Source organism: Solanum dulcamara, chromosome 2 (genome assembly GCF_947179165.1).
Source record: "Solanum dulcamara chromosome 2, daSolDulc1.2, whole genome shotgun sequence".
In the NCBI taxonomy this organism is placed as follows: domain Eukaryota; kingdom Viridiplantae; phylum Streptophyta; class Magnoliopsida; order Solanales; family Solanaceae; genus Solanum; species Solanum dulcamara.
The window spans coordinates 63,960,285-63,982,570 of NC_077238.1; the positions used below are offsets into that span (position 1 = coordinate 63,960,285).

The 22,286-nt window shown below is 37.0% G+C and overlaps 1 protein-coding gene across 4 annotated transcripts; it reads right to left on the reverse strand.

Annotated features, from left to right (window-relative positions):
* Positions 1-10,610: 10,610 nt before the first annotated feature.
* On the reverse strand, positions 10,611-21,641 carry LOC129880621 (WD repeat-containing protein 26 homolog). Of its 4 annotated transcripts, XM_055954727.1 has the most exons (7): positions 21,250-21,641; positions 20,393-20,457; positions 20,114-20,300; positions 18,243-19,145; positions 14,012-14,113; positions 12,182-12,811; positions 10,611-11,016 (listed from the first exon to the last, which is right to left on the reverse strand). In XM_055954727.1, exons 4-7 carry the CDS (start codon positions 19,047-19,049, stop codon positions 10,777-10,779), a joined length of 1,779 nt encoding a protein of 592 aa, XP_055810702.1. In that variant the 5' UTR covers positions 19,050-19,145; positions 20,114-20,300; positions 20,393-20,457; positions 21,250-21,641; the 3' UTR covers positions 10,611-10,776. The 4 variants fall into 4 exon arrangements, with proteins under 4 accessions (XP_055810702.1, XP_055810703.1, XP_055810704.1 ...); XM_055954728.1 differs by lacking the exons at positions 20,114-20,300; positions 20,393-20,457 and having other exon boundaries at positions 21,291-21,641; XM_055954729.1 differs by lacking the exons at positions 20,114-20,300; positions 20,393-20,457 and having other exon boundaries at positions 18,243-19,036.
* Between the last annotated feature and the right edge of the window lie 645 nt (positions 21,642-22,286).

The window sequence follows — 22,286 nt, forward strand, 5'->3', positions numbered from 1 at the left end:
GAGAGAACTCCCATTAGAATAGAAATTATCTCCAATGACCAGCCTCCAGCATCTCCCGGGTGAGGGTGACCAGCGATTACTAGCGATTCTTGCTTCATGCAGGCGAACAATGTAGCTATGATCAATATGAACACATAGGACCTTAAATCGCCTCAAACGGAGCTCCCAAACTCAAGAAATATGATTTTGAAGAATGGAGTTTGAGCTGAAATGCGTTGGTCTTTTAATAAAAAGACAACCCCCAAATGTTCTCCTTAAATGCAGCCAAAGTGTCCCGTGAACACGGAGACCAAGCCCCCAAAGATCCACGAATGTGGAAGGGCCACTACGAATGCAGAGGGTCCATCCACAAGGTTCCGTGAATGCGGCAGGGGCCTGTGAACACAAGGCCAAGAACAATGGCTTCCAAGAATGCAGCCTAGGTCGTGCAAAAGTAAAGACCAAAATGGGTCTGCACCAGCTAATACACATCCGCTAGTTTTGACCACTTTCAAAACTCCAACGGGGTGCTCGAAATTTGTTTAAAGCCCCATACGCGTAAACGAACTATGCTACCCTACCAAATTTCATATTTTAGACTCAACGGCGCACTCAAAGTTTCCATCCGAGGTCATTTTGACATAGTGGGTCCCACACCCAATCATAATTTTAAACCAAAATCCACAAAGAGGCTCAAAATGAGACATGAAGCCTTGAGAACCCCATCAAAGATCATTCTAGACCTAAGTCGACATTCTAGAGCTAACTGCGCTGATGAAATTTCAATCCGAGTGCATTGACAAAGAATGTTGACTAAAGTCAACCTTAGGCCAAATTTCAAAGGCTAAAGCGCCAAATATCCCTGAACTCAAACTGAATGCCTCGATACTCATGTCAATCATGCTACTAGCCCAATTTGGCTAGTTCAGAGCTGAGCGAACTATCAGAATTTCGTTCTAAGGTTGTCTTCCTAGATTTTTGACCGAAGTCAACCGTTCAAACTCCAATTCAAGATCATGAGTTGGATAGTTTCGTTCATGCACCTTTAGTTGCTTAGAGGAATATGTTATAACCTTGTCATGTTGCATCAAAACACAACCCAATCCAATCCATGAGGCATCACATTATACAACAAACCCATCCGGACCTTCCGGCAATATCAAAATAGAAGCTGACATAAGGTGATCCTTCAATGTTTGGAAACTTCTTTCACACTCATCCGACCATTGGAACTTTGCCTTTTTTTGGGTCAACCTAGTCGAAGGTGACGCAATAGATGAAAATCCTTCAACAAACCTTCTATAATATCCAGCCAACCCCAAGAAGCTACGAATATCCTAAGGAGACAATGGTGTAGGCCAATTCTTTACCGCCTCTATTTTTTGTGGATCGACTATGATACCATCATCGGAAACAATGTGACCAAGAAATGCCATGGACTACAACCAAAATTCATATCTACTAAACTTGATAAATAATTGCTTGTCCCTTAAAGTTTGCAACACAATTCTCAAGTGACCCATATGTTCTTCTTCATTTCAAAAATAAATCAATATATCATCAATAAAGACTACCACAAATTTGTCTAGGTATAGTTTGAAAAGCTGATTCATCAAGTCCATAAAAATAGAGGGATCTTTAGTCAATCCAAAAGACATAACCAAGAAATCAAAATGTCCATACCTTGTTCAAAATGTCGTCTTGGGATGTCACAATCCCTCGCCCTCAATTGGTGATAACTGGACCGAAGATCAATTTCGGAGATGTGACTTGCACCTTGGAGTTGATCAAACAAATCATCTATTTTTTGAATGGGATATTGATTTAGTATGGTGACCTTATTCAATTGTCGGTAATCTATACACATGTGAAGTGACCTATCCTTCTTTCTAGTAAACAACACGGGAGCACCCCATGGTGAAATACTTAGCCTTATGAAACCCTTATCTAACAAATCTTTAAATTGTTCCTTCAACTCCTTAAGTTTCTCTGAGACCATATGATAAGGAAGGATAGAGATGGTTTGGATGTCTGGAAGAAGATCTATACCCAAACAATTCTCCCTTTGGGAGGAATACTAAGCAAATCATCAAAAAACACATCGAGGAATTCATTTACAATGGAAACCGACTCAATAGAAGGAGCTTCGGGATTTATATCCCTAACCCGCATTAGGTGATCGATACACCCCTTAAAAATTAGGTTTTGGGGTTTTAGGCACGATATGAATCAACCCCTAAATACCAAATCATTAGCCTTCCACTCAAGAACCGACTCATTAGGAAATTGGAATTTGACCATACGGGTTCTACAATCAATAGATGCATAGGAAGCATGTAGCCAATCCACACCAAGAATAACATCAAAATCAATCATGTCAAGTTCAACAAGATCACAAGGGATTATTTTATGCAAGACCGACATGGGGAAATTTCTATAGACTTTCTTGGCTAGAACGGAATCACCAATGTGAGTATAAAATAAAAAAGGCTCTAGCAAATTTTCGAGACATATATCAAATCTTATAGCAAGGTAACTAGTAACAAAAGACAATGTGGAACCCGGATCAAGCCAAGCATAAACATCAAAGTTAAAGACCCGCAACATACCCATAGCCACATCGGGAGACTCCTCGACATCTTGCCTAGCTTGAAGGGCATAGAACCTATTTTGGCGTGGGCCACCACCTTATTTAGCTTGTCCCTCTTGAGTCGCTTTTCCTTGAGGACTCCCTTCTCTCTCCTTGTTAGGGAATTTGGGGATCTTGTGCCCCATTTTACCACATCCAAAACAAGTACCCGTACCAAACAAGCATTTTTCTCCATGGTTTCTCCCACAATTGGAACACTTAGGAGGAGTAGATCCACTAACACCACCACCTTGGGCCTTAGGGTTGGAGACCCTTTCTTTATCAAATCTTTGGCACGAAACTTGCGAAAAAACTTGGTCTTGAAATCTTTGGTCTTGTTGGAAATGACCATTCCCTCCACCGGATTTGGATTGAGAAAACACACCTTCAAATCGAGCCCTCTTGGACTCCCTCACCTTCCTCTCCTTAATCTTCACACCTTCAATTATTTTGGCATATGTTATAAGCCTAGAAATATTCATCTCTTAGATGAGCATTGCGGTTCGACATGCTTTCATCACCAAGTCCGACACTCTGAAATAAATTTACTCATTCGGGCATGAGAGTCGGCATCAAAGAAGGAGCATACTTGGAAAAGTTTGTAAACTTGAGGGCATATTCTCTCACATCATGTTACCTTGGTTGAGGTTGACAAACTCCGACACTTTCGCCTCTCTCAATTCATGTGGAAAAAGCAGTCAAGAAATGCAATTTTGAAATCCTCCCAACCTATGAGACCTTCTTCATCCCTTTCGACCTTCCATTGATTGCATCATACATGAGCAACACCTTTGAGTTGGTAGGCCGCCACCTCCTCCTTCTCCTCCGAACATAACCCATAATAGCAACAATCGTATGCACTTCATCAACAAAATCTTGGGGATCCTCATCAACCTTGGACCCATGAAACTCGAGAGGGTTCATCCTTGTAATGTCCCTAACCCTTGAAGCCGGTGTAGTCACATTTGGAGGAGCCACTACTCCTTAGTTCACTGGAGTAGTCAAAGTTTGGGTTAGCATAGAGATGGCGGTCCAGAATTCGGCATGAGTAACTTGATTGGCTAGAGGATAATTAGGAGTTTGAGAAGCTTGTCCCTCATTAGAATCAACCCCTCTTTAACGTGGAGCTCCTCTTGGAGGCATTTTCTAAAAACTGCAAAGAACAAATGTTAGAGGAAAAAGACATAGAGTACAATCTATCACATAACATAGATCATGAAAGAAGTGAGGATTGCCTAAAACGCCTCACATCCTCCTACTCATAAATGTGGCGCGCTTCACACCCATGAATAAGACTTTACTTGATGTGGCATGTTCGACTCCCTAGGACACTTTAGAATCTTGTGCTCTAATATCAATTTTGTCACAGCCCAACCTAGGGCCTAGGCTTGACACAGTGATTAGAATTCCTGAAGAAACCCCAACCAAGCCTCTTAGCATATCATATGCATACATAAGGTAACAAATAAGTGAAAATTCATAAAACTACAAGAAGACATAGCATAACTAGAGAGAATCAAGACGATATAGAATCCATACACATATATCCACCATGCCTCTACATGACTACATAGGCGGGGACTAGGACATGTTCCTAGCTCACCCTCAAAGACAGTAATGACATGACATAGAATAGTCTTTAAATATCATTATAGTCTAAAAATGACAATAAGAGGAAGGAATGACTCGGTTTGCCCTCGAAATATGAGGACTCACCACACAATCTTCAAATAGATCACCGGCTAGCCACAAGAATAGGATGGAGCGTCTGTCCCTACATTGTGATATAATGTAGGGAATGAAGTATGCGTTAATACATTTGAATGTACTAAATATGTAGGTAGTGTAATGCATAATTAAATCATGTTGTGCAAATAACCATTTTAGATAGCATGATAATAGAAGTAATGAAATCATAAGTAGGCATAAGAAGGATCGATTCACAATAAACTATAAGAGTGTCATATAAAAGTAAAGGATAGGAGTAGTCTTGTAAAGAATCATAAAGAACAAAAGACCATGTGAGCTATTACATATCTCCCATACATATGTGGGAGATAATCGTATCCGACCAAAAGACCATGTAAGCTATTACATGAAATCTGATGATCCCCACATAGAGAAGGAGAATGCTACTTGCCAAGGTAGACTCCGCCCAACATTAACATTTGTTATATGTGAATCCATTAACTAGGCCATATTGGCAATAATCCTACAGTGGCAACGTAGTTTAAGAGACTAGAGGTTGCTACTAAGGCTTAGGTCGAGCCCCCACCTTAAAGTTCTCTCGGTGCTAAGTCAACATCCCACAGAATACCTATCATATCATAATCACAAATCATACTTATCATAAATCAAAAGACTTTCATAATCATGCTTCATAAACTTGTTCATAGGAATAGCTCATTATCATGTGATTCATGTAATGTGGGCGTAGGCCTTCTATCATTATGAATACCTTTCATAGAAACATCATTAGGGTCTTAAGTTACCCACATTCATAAACTTGTTTGAATACTTGAAATTCATTATCATAGCTAATACTTGAAAGTAGGGTAGAAATATGAATACATGATCAATTGACTTGAAAACCATGAAATTGGATTGAAAACATGTATGATCATATACTTTATATCAACTCATACATAATTCATGAAAATAATATCAACTTGAAGTATAATTAAAAATACCCACAATCCATATCATGAACTGTAAATATCAATGCAGGAGACTTCATAGAAAAACTCTTCAATTCCATGCAATATTCATCAATTCATATTGAAATAGGATCATAGTCATAATTTAAAATCATAATTCATGTAATTAAAATAGGGATCATAAACCCATAAAAATGCATACTTGAATTTATCAAAAAGATGAGAAATTGATTGGGCTCCATGGGTGAAAGTATCCTAGGATGAAATACCCACATGTTGAATGAGAACACCAAAGAAATTTGAAGAAACTTAGACTTTAAATGGAGAGCTTGAGAAAATTCCTTGAAGATCTTCAATGGAGTTTTTGAGAGCTTCCATAGACAGAGAATTATTTGAATAGGTGAATTGTGGTAGAATGAATGAGAATAGAGGTTTAGGGTAGTGTATAGGGTCGAATTAGGTCGTAAAAAAGTCTAGGTTCATTAACTAATTGTTAGAAAAATATCTAAAGTGTCCCTACATAAAAACTGAATTTGAACGGAAAAATTATATCCAGGTCTGTGGCGCAGATGTGTTCCCTGATAGGCCAATTTTAGGCGAATGAGAATTTTGCAAAATTTTTACCTGGGGAGAAATTACACAATGGGGGAGCAGGTCCGCATCGCGAACCTGTCGCACACCCTACTGGAAGTGTAATTTCTTGGAAAAATTTATCTTCCAAAATACATGTCCTTAAAATTCACCGAGGCCATTTTTTTTAATGTTTAACCTTATTATATCATATTTCAACCTTCAAATGCCAGGAATATTACACAACAAGATTAACAACAACAGAGCCACTAAGTCTCATAGCAATTTTATTTACAACAGCTCTCTTTACGATATACTTTCTGTATGCATCCAGCGAAGAGCAAGTATAGCAACTATAATGAGAAAACTAAGTAGCCTAAGCTATGTCTACCCCAAAAACAGATACTATCACCACCAAAAAAATGAGCAAAGAAGTTAGATATGAAGTCTTGTGCATGCATCCGGCAAAGAGATCTAGAAAGAGTTTGTGAGAAAATTGTTTCTCTCCACTTCCGCTTCAACTGAGGAAAAAGGAAAGTCACTATTGAAAAATAATGATTAAAAGAAGAAGGGAAGCTAACCTAATTCTTTAAAGCAGGAATATAGGTCTCGAGCTCTGAACTACACCTTCATAGAAAAACATCTTTGCATGGAGGATTAACAATATTGATCAACCATAGGAGCAAGAGGATAAGACCGGAGTTTGGAGAGACAAAACAAAACATTCTTGATCAAGGTAAGAAGAAGTTAGAGAAGAAAAGCTTAGCGAGAAATTACTTAGGAAGAAAACTATTTTTTAGGGTTAAGTTTGGGATTTTGAGATGGTTTTTAAATCAATTTTTTTTAGGAAGCGCCAGCTCAAAGACACATGTACGTGATTTCACTAAACATGTTTAATGTATCATAGTGCATATATTAGTTGGTTCTATGAGATTAACTATCAGTTTATTTTCAAAAAATTTATAAATATTTTCGTATATTATTGATATTAAAATAACAAAAATAGTATTATACGGTGGACTCTAAATTAATTATAACAATTTTTTTTACAATTCTTACTTGTCTTACTAACAATAAGAACTACATTTACACCTTGTCTTCGTTGTAATTATTCGTCCCCTAAATCTACAAAAACCATTGAAGCAACATACATAGATGATTGTTTTTCTTGTCTAACATAAATTTCAAAGACAACTACTATGGTCATGCTGATTGTATCGGTTTGCTTCAATTTTTTTTGGATCATTGCATAATGCCTTCATCTTTAAAATATTAAAGTTTGATCATTCTTTTCAAAATCTATAATTAATCGTTCATGATCAAAATCGAATCAATATACAACGAAAATGGGCATGATTTAGCTACTCCAATATAGTATTACTTGCTACCTCAAAACTTTCTACATCACTTCTACCACCTCTTTACAACCACCTCGACTGCCTCTACCAACCCTTCTACATCCCACCCGTCTCCCACCATCCCTCTGACCTAGACTAGTCTCACTCTCTTGGGTTGCATCATAATAAGATGTATCCCATCATCCACCACCTCTCCTAAATATGTTTTCACGATCACATCTATTTTTGTTCATCTGAGGCCTTCCATGTGAGCGGACTTTTCTTGAATTTCTAATGAATATTACATTATCGTCCGAGTCTGGATCGCTACACTTGGTAAAGGCATGTCTTCATTTCAATCCGAATATGCATTAAAATGACCTTTCAAAAAAAATTGAAGTCCACATATTTAACGTTGTTGTCCAACACAAAATCACAGTTCTTATCAAACCATTTCTTCAAGGAATTGTATTTCTTGTACTCATTCATCATTGTTGGATAGCCTCCTGGAAAAAAATTGCACAAGTGAGGACGAATTACATCTCGTCTCAACCGACACAAAATATACCTCTCGTGAAATTTTTTAATTCTTTTGAGAGACATAGTCCTCAAAATATGGCAGCAAACGATACCTTCGCTTTCAAAATTCTTGAAATTGCATTTGAGATATTGATTGTATGATTAATATTGTACAGTGTAAGCAAAATGATTGCCATAAAAATCACTCCTTATGGAATAATCTGTTACAATATACTTCTCGACTCCCTCCACTATATCGAAATCAGCATGCTTTTCTATTTTGCAGTGGTACAACCTCTTCAAATGCTCGTTGATGAAGATATCGTAAATATTTCAGTTGTAATGAGTTTGAACCTGCATCTCCCAATCAAATCCATTACCGGGTGGTGAATGTGTCTTTCTTGAATCAACTTCTGCATTTAGTTCTTTCTCGTATTTGTATTGCAAGGCTATCTAATATTGCTCAACAAACTGCTTAAGAGAGCTTCGTCCGTTAATATAGCCATCAAAAAATGCATGCATTGACTCAAATCTTTAGGTGGACATCATGCCAGCCCAAAAATAGTGCTTGAGAAATACGAGAATCCAACTTTGCCTTTCAGAATGTAGATTATGGAATCATATTCTTCTTTCAAGCTCATACTTTTGGATGAATGCACCCCATTTTTTCTCAAATTCATCTATGATGATGCTGTTGAAAATTACTAATTTGAATTTGGACTAGGCAGACCTATAATCCTACACACCCTTTAGCCTTGCAGGTCGCTTTTTCAAGATGTGCCAAATGCAATACATATGAATAGTGTCTGGCATCACCTCTCTAATTGCTGCCTTGATACTCTCACATTGGTCTGTGAGAATAGCTTTTGGAGGTGCATTGCCCATTGACGCGAGTCAAGTCAAGAACACAAACCTGTATGTCTTGATATCTTAATTTGTGATCAAAGCGCAACCCAAAAGAAAAATTGTTTGTGCTGATTCACACCAATGAACGAAGCAAAAGGCATGCACCATTGATTTATAAGGTAGGTTGTATCAAAACAAGCAACATCACTAAACTCGGGATACGCATACTTGCAATGTGTGTGAACCCATACTACATTGCGGAGTCTTGCAATATTATCAATGTCGATTACATAAAGAAAATTCACCATCCTTCATATGCATATCGGAGAAGACTTTTATATTGTTGCAGCATTGCTGGACAATGTCCTCATCCTGTGTTGTTGAGGAATGCAATTTCGACAATCTATAGGAGTGCACCCCATTCTATCAGGATCACCGGCTTCAACTTCCAACAGTCTTATGCTCTTTGAAGGTCTAATTCCTACAATGTCATGACTTTCAAGTCTTCTCATCAATGTCTTGCTTATCTGCCTGTGGCGGCCAAAAAAAGTGACAAATAAAGTTTCAATTGATGATTGTGCTTTGTCACAACTTTTGAAATCCGACATGAACCATCAGATTTCACTGTACAATTAATTCTTGCTTTGCAATCAACCCTTTAGTTGTCGTCTTAGGTGTTGGTTTTCTACTCTTGTCACGAGCAAAAGACACATATCTAGCATATTCACAACCTCCTTTGTTTGTACTAATTTTAATACTACCAAAACAAGTCAGACGATTATGTTCTTTGTAAAATGAGAAAAGATATTCAACACTACAAAAAATCATACCTTTAACAGGGCTATCAATCTATTGTTGATCGATAAAATTGTCATCATTTATTGGATATTCTTCATCTTCTTCAGCCCATATATCCTCAAAGTCACATTCTTCTTTGTCCAAAATAGTTAGAGATGAGTATTGTTCTGCTTGATTAGGCATATTCAACTCTTCACAAAGCAAGTTTTGAAGATTTTCACCCTCACTATCCAAATAAGCATTAGGGTCATCACCATAAGCACCGTCTGAATCTTCATCGCGTTCATTATTGTGAAGATCAAAATATCACTTTCAACCAACCACAAAACATCATTCAATATTCGGTTTAATTCATTATTACCATTACTAGAATCTATTTTGATAAAATTATATGCCTTGAATTTATATATGACCAAAGAAAAATCAAAGAGCTAAAATAGTATAACTAGAATTTAGAAAGAGAAGTGCAAAGTTGGTATGGGTAAAAAAAAAAAGTAAAAATGCCAAATAAAGTAAAAATAAGAAAAGGCAAGATGGTATTGATTTTGGAGAAAAAGGTTAGTTATTTGGAGCCAAAAAGGCATAAATGTCAATAGAAATTTCTTGCCAATTTGTGTCTAACTTTTTCATGCCATTTATATATTTCATAAATCTTAACCTAAGCAAATGCACTTAATGAACTAAAGTCTTGAACCATTCAATTCAAACCTACATTGACTGCATACAAACAAATGAGACCTAAGTTTCCTTTTATAAGACACCTCTAAAAAGACCAAAATAACCTTAATTCATGTCTGCATTTCTTTTTTACCTAAATCGTAAAATTTGTAAGCAATACTTTATCAAATATAAAACCATATACATGTTCCATATATCCCATTTTTAATGCAATGAACCAAGTAGTCCGATGATTATTAATCTCAGTATCACAACTTTGTGCGAGAACCAAATGACACTACATAAAATATTTAAGGATAAAGGGTGTCTGAAAGGAGGGAGAGGGTGGATGAAGGACGGCAGATATGCTAAAAAATAACAGTTAATTTGTTCACACTTTTAAGGACATTATATTGACCACAAATAGGTATAAACTGGATCAGCTAATCTAATATGAGAGCTAATTCAGAATACTATAGCAAACTGGCATCATGTCATGGAACCTGTATAAAGCCTAGGCTGCTCACATAGTCAGTTGAATAGCAACATAATCTAGAATGCAGATCGACACAGTAACCAGTAATACTTCCTAATTCTAGGACGGAAAGATCCTCTATCTAATAACACAAGAAATCAATAAAGGAACTAGAGTGCACAATTTATTGGTGGACTTGAACGTAAATTCCACGTTCCTGCTTGTCATAAATGTTAGCTTGACATTGATATAAAAGAATCTACAGAAAGAAATGGTTAAGAACAGGGATCTAGTTAACTTTACATTACCCTAGTTTGCCTTCAAGACTTCTAAGCGGGATCCCCCATTGCAGTAATGTACACCATTACTAACTGTGTCATTGTGTTTCATGTTTACTTGATTCAAGCCCCATATGCGAATTGTATGATCATCACTAGCAGATGCCAACATATGAGGATCTGCTGGGTTCCAGCTAACACAGTTGACTGTTCCAGAGTGTCCAGCCAACGTCTCAACAAGTTCTCCTGAGCTTTTGTGCCATATATAAACCTGAAAATATGGTATGGGTATACATGCAAAGAGAAAAGCTCAATATGCTAAACGCATTGCAGCACATTAAATAGATAGTCAAAGCAAGGATAATTTAGGGGGGGTCACAATTCCTCCTGCTAATGATGGAATGGAAAGAGACCATGGAAATTAGAGACTTAAGATTTAAGAATTGATGCCGAATTAGGGTTTGAAAGTGATCGATGAAACAGAAGAAATATACAAATTTTCCTAGAAGCTATTTCATACAAGATATTGCATCTTTTTGATACAACCATACAAGATATTGTATCTCACGGAACATTTCTGTGATTTGTGTCCAATGACAAGAAACAGCAAAAGTACCAGGTTGACACTGAAATCTCTATTTGTAAACAGAAACAACAGTGAATTATACCAACGGTTACATTTTAAGAAAAAATAATACTCCACCTATTCCATTTTATATGACATCATTTTTTTCAGGATATTTTAGAATGTTTGACCCCATATTATTCTATACAACTTTCAAGGTTTCAGTTCAGTTTAGTTAATTAAATTTCAAACTTTGAAGTCATTTTATTTATTACTCCTCAATCACTACACTAGAATTTTCCTCCACTGCCACAAATATAATAAAATCTTAAAACTCTTTTTCCAATCAAACTCATCATATAAATAAAACAGATGGAGAGATACAGTTTGTCCTAAAATTTACATTGAAGAGCACGCCTAAATGATTGATTTCTGTTCCTAACCAATATCTCAATTGGGTTTTCACATAGACAGATCTCCTCATTCTCAAATAGGCATTTTTCTACTTGCTTTTATTCCTTAGGGAAAAGGAAAGCATCAAAGCACAAATTGGATCATTTCTATCTTGGGACCTTTTTACTTATTCTTTTTTTTGAAATGTGGGAGTTAGAACCAATGTAACCCTATTCCTAATAGATTGACCCCGAAATAGCATACCTGTTTCAGATGTTATGGCGAGTTTTCATTCATTCAGCATACAAAGGATGCAAATGAGTACTATGTCAATTATCGCTATGATGTGCAAACTAGAAATTTGATATTTAGAATATGAGGTATGTCATTGCGAGTAAAGAAATATGTCACAAGTATAGCACAAGAATACTAGAGTATACTGGCAATGATTGTGTTTCTTGATCAACAAGAGGAGTACCTGTGAGTCCTCACTTCCACTGGCAATAAATGCTTGATCCAGTCCGCCAAAGCAAGATCTTACGACAAAGCGTGACCGTTTATGCCCATTATATTTGGAGATGAGTTTTACAGTTCCCTCTATATCCCACAGATGGATTTCTTGATTCCAAAGGCTAACCAATAAATACTTGTTGTCTGTGGACAATACAAATGAAGTTATTGTTTGATCCTCCTGAATTACTTTCTCTGCTTTTGATTCCCATCCAAATAATAGTATCATATTATCTTTACAAACAGAGACTACATGCTTCCCATCACTAGTTATCCCCAAGTCCGATATTCTAATAGTCCGATGGCCTTTCCAACACTCCAACTCTTTCCCTTCCAGATCCCACATGCTAATGCTTTTGTCTGTAACTCCGCATAATATCCTGTTTCCATCAGGAGCCCATCCACACGAGATTAAGCCAAGACCATGTTTCTCATAAATATGTATACAATCACCTGATTCAACATCCCACTGTCTGACAACTTCCTCTACTCCACAGGTGAGAAGTTGATGGTCATCAGGACTCCATGACATATAGGAGACAGGTTTCTGGTGTCCATAAAACCGGTGCTTCACGCAGAACAAACCATCCAATTTCACCTACAAAGAACAGAAAGCTGAGAGCTCAAAAAGATCACTAAACTTATGTTTATCACAATACTTTCCTAATAAGTTCTGATTATAAATAATACTATCACATTTCCAGACTCATATTCTCTTATTACCAGTGCTTCCTGCCTAAACCCAAAAACAGCTCCCGGAAAAAAATAAAATCAGTTCTTTCAAACTGTTACCAAATATGAAGCAACACAAGGAGAAGAATGATCCTTGCACATCGTACATGTCAAAACTAACTCTTATATCCATCAAAGCACCAACAAGAACGCATGCACATACCACATGATAAACCAAAAAGAGCCAATAAAAGTACTAACTACAAGAGAGCTACTGGAATGTTGGAATAATACTACTGGAATATAGACAGAAAAAGTAGTCGCAAACAATACCTTGCATGTGGCGGACTGAAAGAAACAAAGAAACACAAGATATTTTGAATGAACCTACAATGGCGGACTAAATAGCTAAGGGAATATTGGATTAAAGAAAGACACAAGAGAATTGCTTAAGAAAGCTTCTACAGTGCTCAAGACTTAAAAGATTTGCTTGATGGTTCTTACAAATGAATGTCCCTCTATTTATTCTCCTCTAGGAGCTAATAGGTAAATAGTAATTGTTATACAAGTCCCTACATATTTATAAATAAGTCATTTGTCTAGAATTCTCTACATAACTAGTCCATGCAAATCCATGGAATTCTGAAGTCTTCCAAGAATTCTCCATCTTCTCTAGAATATTTTACTAAGGACTACTCTTCTTCCAATGTAAGCCTTCCACATGAACAACCTTATGCCACATGGAGCCTATGTGGCATGATGATGTGGCAGGTCATGACAGGAGGAGTATATTTTATCCCCATATCTTGAGCATATAATCAGGTAAAAATATTTCCCAAAACCTGTACCGTCTTCTATTTCACCACCTTCCAATACTAATTCTTCAATAGAAATGTAAATCCCGTGGTAAACTAGGATGAGATAAAAAGGCCAGCCCGGTGCACTAAAGCTCCCGCTATGCGCAGCGTTCGGGGAAGGGTCCGACCACAAGGGTCTATTATACGCAGGATGATAATAGATACAAAAAAAGAAGGAAATGAAATTCAGCTGAAAGCAATGTGATTAATGATCTAATAATGATATATCAATAGAGGATATAACAAGCAACCTTCAAGAGGGCACTTACCTCCCATATTATCACTAAACAATCAGCAGCTGACGAGGCTAAGTATTTTCCGTCATGGGAGAATTGTAAGAACCATACTTCATCACTGTGATCTTGTAATATCTGGCACATTAAACCAAGGAAGAAACAATTAGACATCAAGTGCTAATGAAATTATGTCTGCAGAAATAAACTCAAGTTACTCCACAAATCAGTGAAAGTTCAGAAAAAATCATAAGCATGGGAAACGATGGTTTTTTGGGATAATGGAGAACGGAGAAAATTGGTTCTCAGAAAAGCAGATATTGATGCATATAGCTAGTAATGATAGCAAAAGAAGCCAATGAAGTTCAAAGTTAACGAGAACGTAACATTTTCTCCATTTTGCATCCACATCCCCCTCCCTCCTATTAGTCCAATCATTGTGTGGTTGGTCACATTGGCTGGTCTGATAGCCCTACATGGGGTGGGGGAGGGGGGTTAGTATAATTAGAATGAACAGACCCAAAAAGTTGAATGAGAACTCTCATTAAGGCCTTGTTTGTTTGCACTTAAAAGATGGTTCCTTTAATCATTTAGATCTCATCATTAAGTAAGTTTGTTTTGCGGATATGAATTTTAATCGTTAAGTAAGTTTGTTTTTCAGAACTGAATCTTAATCATTAAGTGTATGTTTTTTAAATTTTACAATCACTAAAAGAGTGTGAATAAATTTGAATTGATTAGTGAGGATGCGAACATCATGTGGCATGCATTAGGAAAAAAGCTAGAGAGGTGCTAGGGGTTTCGAGTGATATGGTGGTCACCGAAGGGATTGGTGGTAAATGGAGAAGTCCAAGAAGAAGTAGAAGTAAAGAAGACTGCTTATACATGCTTGCCAAGGCGAGAGACCTGGATCAGGTGAAGTGCATCAAAATAAGAAAGGCAAAGTGATAGTGGAAGACACACTCATTAGACGAAAATGCCTAGCATACTTTCATAACCTCTTGAACAAAGAAGGGGGCAGAGATATTGTGTTGGGTGAGTTGGAACATTCAGAGAGACGTCAGTATATTGGATACTTTAGGTGTATTAAGGTTGAGGAGATTAAGGGTGTTATTTGTAGGATGAGCAAGGAAAGAACGACCGGACTAGATGAGATTTCATTGGAGCTTTGGAAGAGTTCATGCGGGGCATGCATGCAATGGTTGACTGGGTTGTTTAATGTCATATTTAGGACGGCTAAAATGCCCAGAGAATGGAGGGGAAGTACAATGATTCTATGGAAGTTAAGGAAAGCATGGTGGAGATAAGGGTGAGGAGTGGTGTCTATTTTTGAGAACCAATTAGGATACATGTCGGGGCAGTCAATTACAGAAGCCATTCATCTTGTGAGGACACTGGTGGATAGTATGGACAAAGAAAAAGGGACTATGGAAGTTGAGGAAAGCGTGGTGGAGATGATTCCGAGGAATAAAGGGAGGGCTTGACCACAATTTCCCAAGTAAGAGATAGAATCTCACTAATTGGAAGGAAGGGTGAGGAGGGGTGTCTATTTTTGAGAACCAATTTGGATACATGTCGGAGCAATCAATTACAGAAGCCATTCATCTTGTGAGGACACTGGTGGATAGAATTGAGAAAGAAAGAGGGACTTCCATATGATGTTTATTGACCTAGAAAAGACCTACGACAAAATCCCGAGAGAAGTTTTATAGAGATGCCTTGAGACTAGAGGTATACTAGTGCTTACATTAGGGCGATGAAGCTTATGTGTGATAGAGCGAAGACTCGAGTAGAATGAAGAGAGGAGAATCAAAGCACTTACCAGTCAAGATGAATTTGCACTAGGGATCAACACTTAGCCCGTTTTTATTTAGCTTGGTGATGGATGAATTGACGCGACAATGTACTCTGAACCAATGCGACAAACTATCACATAGATGTTACCACACGACAAAGAAAGAGGGATGACTTACATCTTGTCCCACATGCCTACACATGAAACACCAACTACTATGAGTAATTCCTCTTCTTTCGATTATTGGTTGTCAAGGATGACTTCACTAACTATAACCTATGCTAAAATAAATACTTGTTAGTAACCAGGATATCCACACTAAAAAATGTGGAAAAATCACCTCCCTCAACAATAGTGTCTAGCAGTATGCTTTAATCGAGAACATCCCATCTTTCCTCGTGTCCCATATCCATAACGCCTACAATGTCTGCAATATAGTTAACTTATAAAGTTGCTCTGGTGGGCTTTGGAATTCCCACATCTTCCAATCATGCAAGTTCCTTCTAAAACATATATCACATACAACTCACACACTTGTACTCATCAAACTTAGTGTACAGTCATCTTCATTGAATTCGCAATTCTGCATATATTAGGGAACTTATTACTCATCATATTTTGTCCGCACTACTTGTGGTCCCAAAAGCTTATTCTTCTACCATCCACCTTTTACTTGAAAGGCTTTTGGCCACTAGTCTTCCTAGACTTTCAGGATGTTTCTCAATAAATCACATTTGAATGGAAGCATGAGATTTGTTGTCCTCTGCCCTCCCCCTATTGTACCTACTTTTGTGCTATCACCCCCTCCATAATAATTGCTCCTCCAAACCAAATCTCAAAAATCATTTGCCCCGCAAAGCGTAAAGATCATGAGGTCTTTCACTCCAAGCCTTTCTAATTTTCTCAATAGCAATTTCATAACTCAATAAGTGAAATTCTTGGACCTATACACAACATCCGAAAGGAAACTTCTCTGGAGTCTCATGTTTTAAGTCATAAACCTTTCTATTTTCGGATTTTATAGAGTTTGAAAACAAGAACTCCTTTCCTTTCCTTATTTGGAGTACCTACTTAAGTCGAGTGAAAGGAAACTTTCACGTCTGATTTTGAAGGGGATATAGAATCCTATCCCAAGTCACTCACTACTCATTGCGGCCTAATTAGTGGAATACATTATGTATGGATGCTTGAAAGTACCGTCTTAACTAGTAATTCATTCCCATTTTTGAAGTGTACCTCTTTTGTCACCCTGCAAGTCGTATCTCAACACTTTCAATCATCCGCTTCCACACTACACTACCCGTTTGAGGCAATATGGAAAAGATATTGAAATTCTCAGCTACAAAGCTACTCGAATATGTTTTGACCAAGTCTGGATCATCAAGCCACTAAGCCAGGATGAAGTTCATCTTGCAAGTATCTAGAGCAAATAGTTACTCCAATGTTGATTTTTGTAAAATTAGATCTTGGACCTAACTCACATTCCAAAAGTTAACTCAAAGGGAGGAGGATTGCCCAGGCCTTATAAGAAGTCTACTCATCTCATTAACTACCAATGTAGGACTTCTGTCATTCTTCAACACCACACCTCACGCCCCAACATTGGGTGAGACAGATCCTGCTTGTAAAATTAGGTCTAGAGCCTAACTCACACCCCAAAAGCTAAGCTCAAAGGGAAGAGGATTGTCCAAGCTTTATAAGAAGTCCACCCATCTCATTAACCACCAATATGAGACTTTTGTCACTCTTCAACAGTAATCTTGACTTAGGTTATGCTTGTGATACGAGCAACAACTACTAGAACTTAGCAATACAAGAACTGGATAAGAGCGAATCCCAAAAACTTGCTAACAAGTAAAAAGTAAACTCTAGTACAAAACCAACTGAAAAATCATAAGACTATTCTACTATTAAGATCTTCAATAATATAACTGCACAACCCAACAATTTACTAGCTACACCATATACTAAAGAGCTATGCGTATTTAAAACCATCTCCACCCTAATAAAACCCTAATTTTAGATGCAAAATTAGCCTATATACTCCTTACTAGCGCCTACAATTGGATAATCTTACATTTAAACACATAACGATAGCTCCCAAGTATTGCAGCAAAAGCTCTCAAACCACATATACAGTTTTAAGACAATTTTGACAAGACATAACTGTGACATATAGAGCATGCTAAAGAACTATATTTAATTTAAAAGACACAACTCACAAGGGTCAACTCCACCCGTGGTTTGACGCTTTCCACTGCCAGAGTGAATCAAAGATAGATAAAATAAATGATGTAACAATCCTTTAAATTAACTTTATATGAAACATAAAGTAAGAGCTTGATCAATACTTGCCATCATGAAATTTGTAATTTGTATATATAAAACCAAAACATAGATGGATCAAAGTATTAAAGGATTATGAGGAGCACTAAGCATTTCTAATGACAAATACGGGAATGATAATCTAACCTGTGAAGTTTGAGATGGAATCTGATCTCTTCCGCACTGATGATCAGAGAGCAAGGACATCTCACCTACCAAAGAGTTGTGAAACCTACAAGCATCTCGTTGCATGTCAAGAGCCTGTTCGACGAGATGTACCAATCTTTGTTCACGAAGAATGACTGTGGGGGGAAGTAATTTTTGCAATTCCTCTAGGAGCTTTGTTCGTGACTTTGCTCTAACAACATCTTGACCTGACATCCCAGACATCCCAGCAAGAACCCGCTGTGAAGGTGATAAAATGCACAAAGAAAGCTCGCGGACTCTATCATTCTTTATGAAAAGAGGTCCAATCTCAGTCCTCAATGTCTTTAAAGCATCCATGACATTTTTTCCATCCAACAGTTCAAAAAACTTCTGTTCCAATATCACAAAGGATGCCGATTTAACAATATTTTCATCCATTGTACCAATTTTATGTAAAGTGGCTACACTTTCGTCCCATTTACCATCAAGGATTTGCTGCATAAATAACTTTACTACAGCAGATTGCAAAGGTATCCCGGACTCTTCTTCTAGACGTGCACCAGCTTTGTTATAACCAAGAGAATATAATGCCTCTGCCATGATTCGCACAAACTCAACTTTCTTAACAACCCCTTTTGCACCAACGACCTCATCGTCCCCTTGACAAACCAGGGGGCGAGCCATCAAGTCATTCAGTGAGCAACTTGCAGGATCACTCAGAAGTGTACTCTTTGAAAGATCTCCCAGTTTTCTGGAGGATACTTTCACGCGTTTTGATGGTGGTTCATCATCCTCTGCACGTCCCATAAATATATACCTCAGCCCATATATAACAACAGGGGGGGAAACAGAACTTCAAGTTGAAATTGCAATCTAAGACCCTCAATGATGAAAAATAGCACCCTACATAATATCACAAAGGGAATACTTTAAAATTCAATTATTAAAATAAAAACAGCTAAAACAGAAAGAATGACCAAGTAATGCCTAAAAACATCCAAGATAAGGAAAATGGCAATAGAGAGACAGATGATTCACAAAACCTATGATTAACCAGCATATACCTATGCAGTAGACAAATTATCTTCAATCTATTATATACTAGTTACTTAAATTGATTATCATTGTAACCACATGTGCTGCCAATTTTGAGAGAAAACAGCCTTCTCAACATCCCCTACCACAACAAGCAAAAATTTTTGAATTACGCAGAATTGCTAAATAAAATTCGAGTAAAAGACACAATCATGTTTTCTTGGGAAGTGCTATGAGAACCTGGAGTTGCATCTACTAGAATAAGAATTTTCTTGCTAAATGTTTTTGCAAACCAAGAGTATATCACCTTTGTATATGCAAAACTACAAAAATGGATCCACAAACGAGGTTAAGAGCATTAATTGCATGATAGTGTGAAAGTGAGACACTGGAAAAAGGTGGGGAGGCGCCTGACTTAAAAGCTGAACCAATAAATAGCCAAAATTGATAATCAGATTCAGCACTAATAATTTTTCAAGTATAATTATATAACTTCAGAAGAGGAACCTTGCATAACTGAAAAAGTTATAAACTGTAACTGAAAAAGTTGTACACCATAACTTCAAAAACAGCCTCTTGAAGAAATGCAATGTAAGGGTGCGTACAATAGACCATTGTGGTAGGCTACGTACAATAGAAGCTTGTGGTTCGGCCCTTCCCCAGACCCCATGCATAGCAAGAGCTTAGTGCACCGAGTTGATCTTTTGTATTAATATAACTTCAAATGATGTTCCTATTTGTTTCCTTTATCAGTATTGTTGAGTTACAAGCCATATGATCTCAGAGCAATACAGCATAGAAATAGATGCATATAAAATAAAAACCTCCAATCCTACCTAGAAGAGACAATATGTAGTGGTGTAAACCATATGTTAGCCATGCAGAAACATAATCCTACATTACTCCGGTGCAGCTATTAATACTTCCTCTTCCTCTATATCTTCTTAGTATGGGTAATCAATGCTCAAAGGTTATGGTTGAATGCACAATTCCCTCCATTGTTAGGCTCTTGATGTTGAAAGTCTAACAAAAGGAAGGGTGCAAGGTACATTAGCCACTTTCAAGTTGATAGCTCCATCTATAATTGCCTGTCCACTAAGAAGAGTTTAACCCACCAATGCAAATGACTTGATGCTACAAATACTAATAGTGAAGCTGGAGTTATCGACACAATCTCCCGCTGTAAGAGGGTAAATCCTCGCAAGAGTTGAGACAAACAATCAGTCTCCTGCAACATTATATACCTCAAGTGATACCTACTTTCAATTCATAATCAGCATCCATAGAACTAGCTTGGAGTAACAAACATCTTGCAGCGACAATGATCATGACAGTGATAAGCCGTTAGACCCTTACGCATAATTGACCAATTCATACTTTTTAAATTTCCAATTGTGTTATCACAGAAAGTATGATTAAAAAGATGGACTCAATCAATAACACCGGATCCCCAAACTAGTTAAACTCAACTACACGAATCCTCTATATCCATTTTCGGGCCCATTTCATTCCAACATATATAATTTGTTCATATTTAAAGACAAATTACGTGCTCTCTAAGGCTAGAGATACTCTAAATCTCAAACACTGACCTACAAGTCTCTAACACGAAAATCCAGTCCAACAACAAAGGTTAAGTTATTGCATCATTAAACTTGGGCGTCCTACGAATAAAAAAGGGCAACAATTGGTAGATTATGTGTTCATTGAGGAATTCACATTTTTTCACAACAGTCCTAAAGTTCAACATATGCATAAAAACAATATAAGCTCTTACAAAACATAATCCTCTTAGTTAACAAGCAGATTGCTCTGATCAGCCAAAGCCCCCACATCAGAATCAAATAAATTGCATACATCCTTAAATAAAACATATAAAGATTCAAAATTCAGGTGTGGCAACTTGCAATCCTACTTCTAAAAGCCCCATTTCTGTAAAAAGTAAAAAACAGAAAGAGAACAACAAAATTACCACAAAAGAGTATCAATAGATGTGCATAGAATCTCCAGTACCCTGAGATTTCAGATCAAAAAGATACACAGATGGATTAAAAAAAGAGGTGAATTAGATGGATAAACCCAAAAGGAAGAGATAATAGTATTATTTTCTCTTCTACTAGATAAGCAATCAGTGGATTGATGAACAAACAGAGGAATAGACACAAATGACGATAGGTAAAGAGAAGTATGGTGCTGAGGTCTGAGAGGCACGATATGTAGAGATTGGGTCTAGGTTAATGGCGGTTCGGTGGAGGGGCAGATGTGAAGAGGTGGAGAAAGGGGGGTTCGGTTTGTATTTGTGCCATTTGTGGGTATCAGAAGGAAATGGTATCTTGCGTGTTGTTTCGTATAGGTATAAGATACACAAAATTATCTCTATATATAAATAAGATTACTTATTTTTATTATAAATTAAGCTCAAAATAATATATAGCTATAAGGAGAACAAGGTAAGAAATGTAGAAGAATGAGAGAACTTTTATTCTATTCAAGTGTTTTCAAATGTTTCTTACAATGGTTAATGACAATTCTATTTATAAGTTGAGAAATCACTCCAAAAGTTACCATATTAAATATCATAATTAATAGATACATTATTATCCAAAATGATTCATAGAGCCTAGAAAATATATATACATGAATGTAAGTAGTTCATGTATCAATTAAATGGACAATCCACCAATTCAATGAATTTATAACACTCCCCCTTGGATGTCCATATATAATATGTTTCGTTAAAATTCTATTAGGAAATATCATGTGAGAAAAAGTCTAGTGAAGGAAAAAGAGTACACACATCTCATAATATGTTTTAAGTGTTACCTCATTACAAACCTTACCATGAAAATCTAACTGGACAAAATCATGGTTAAGAAAAAGAGTACAACGCATATTTCACTCCCTCCCATCCCCGATAAAAGCTTCACTTGATATCTCGGAGACGGCGCATTCCAATCTTATATCTTAACTTCTCAAATATTTATGTCGACAATGCCTTAGTGAATAAGT

Excerpts from the sequence above, each read along its gene's own strand:
- LOC129880621 (XM_055954728.1), bottom strand. The coding sequence starts at position 19,049 with ATGGGACGTGCAGAGGATGATGAACCACCATCAAAACGCGTGAAAGTA. Across the intron at positions 14,114-18,242 it reads TTCCATCTCAAACTTCACAG|ATATTACAAGATCACAGTGA; the intron begins GTTAGATTATCA and ends TTAATGTGCCAG. Across the intron at positions 11,017-12,181 it reads GTGGAAGTGAGGACTCACAG|GTTTATATATGGCACAAAAG; the intron begins GTACTCCTCTTG and ends CCATATTTTCAG.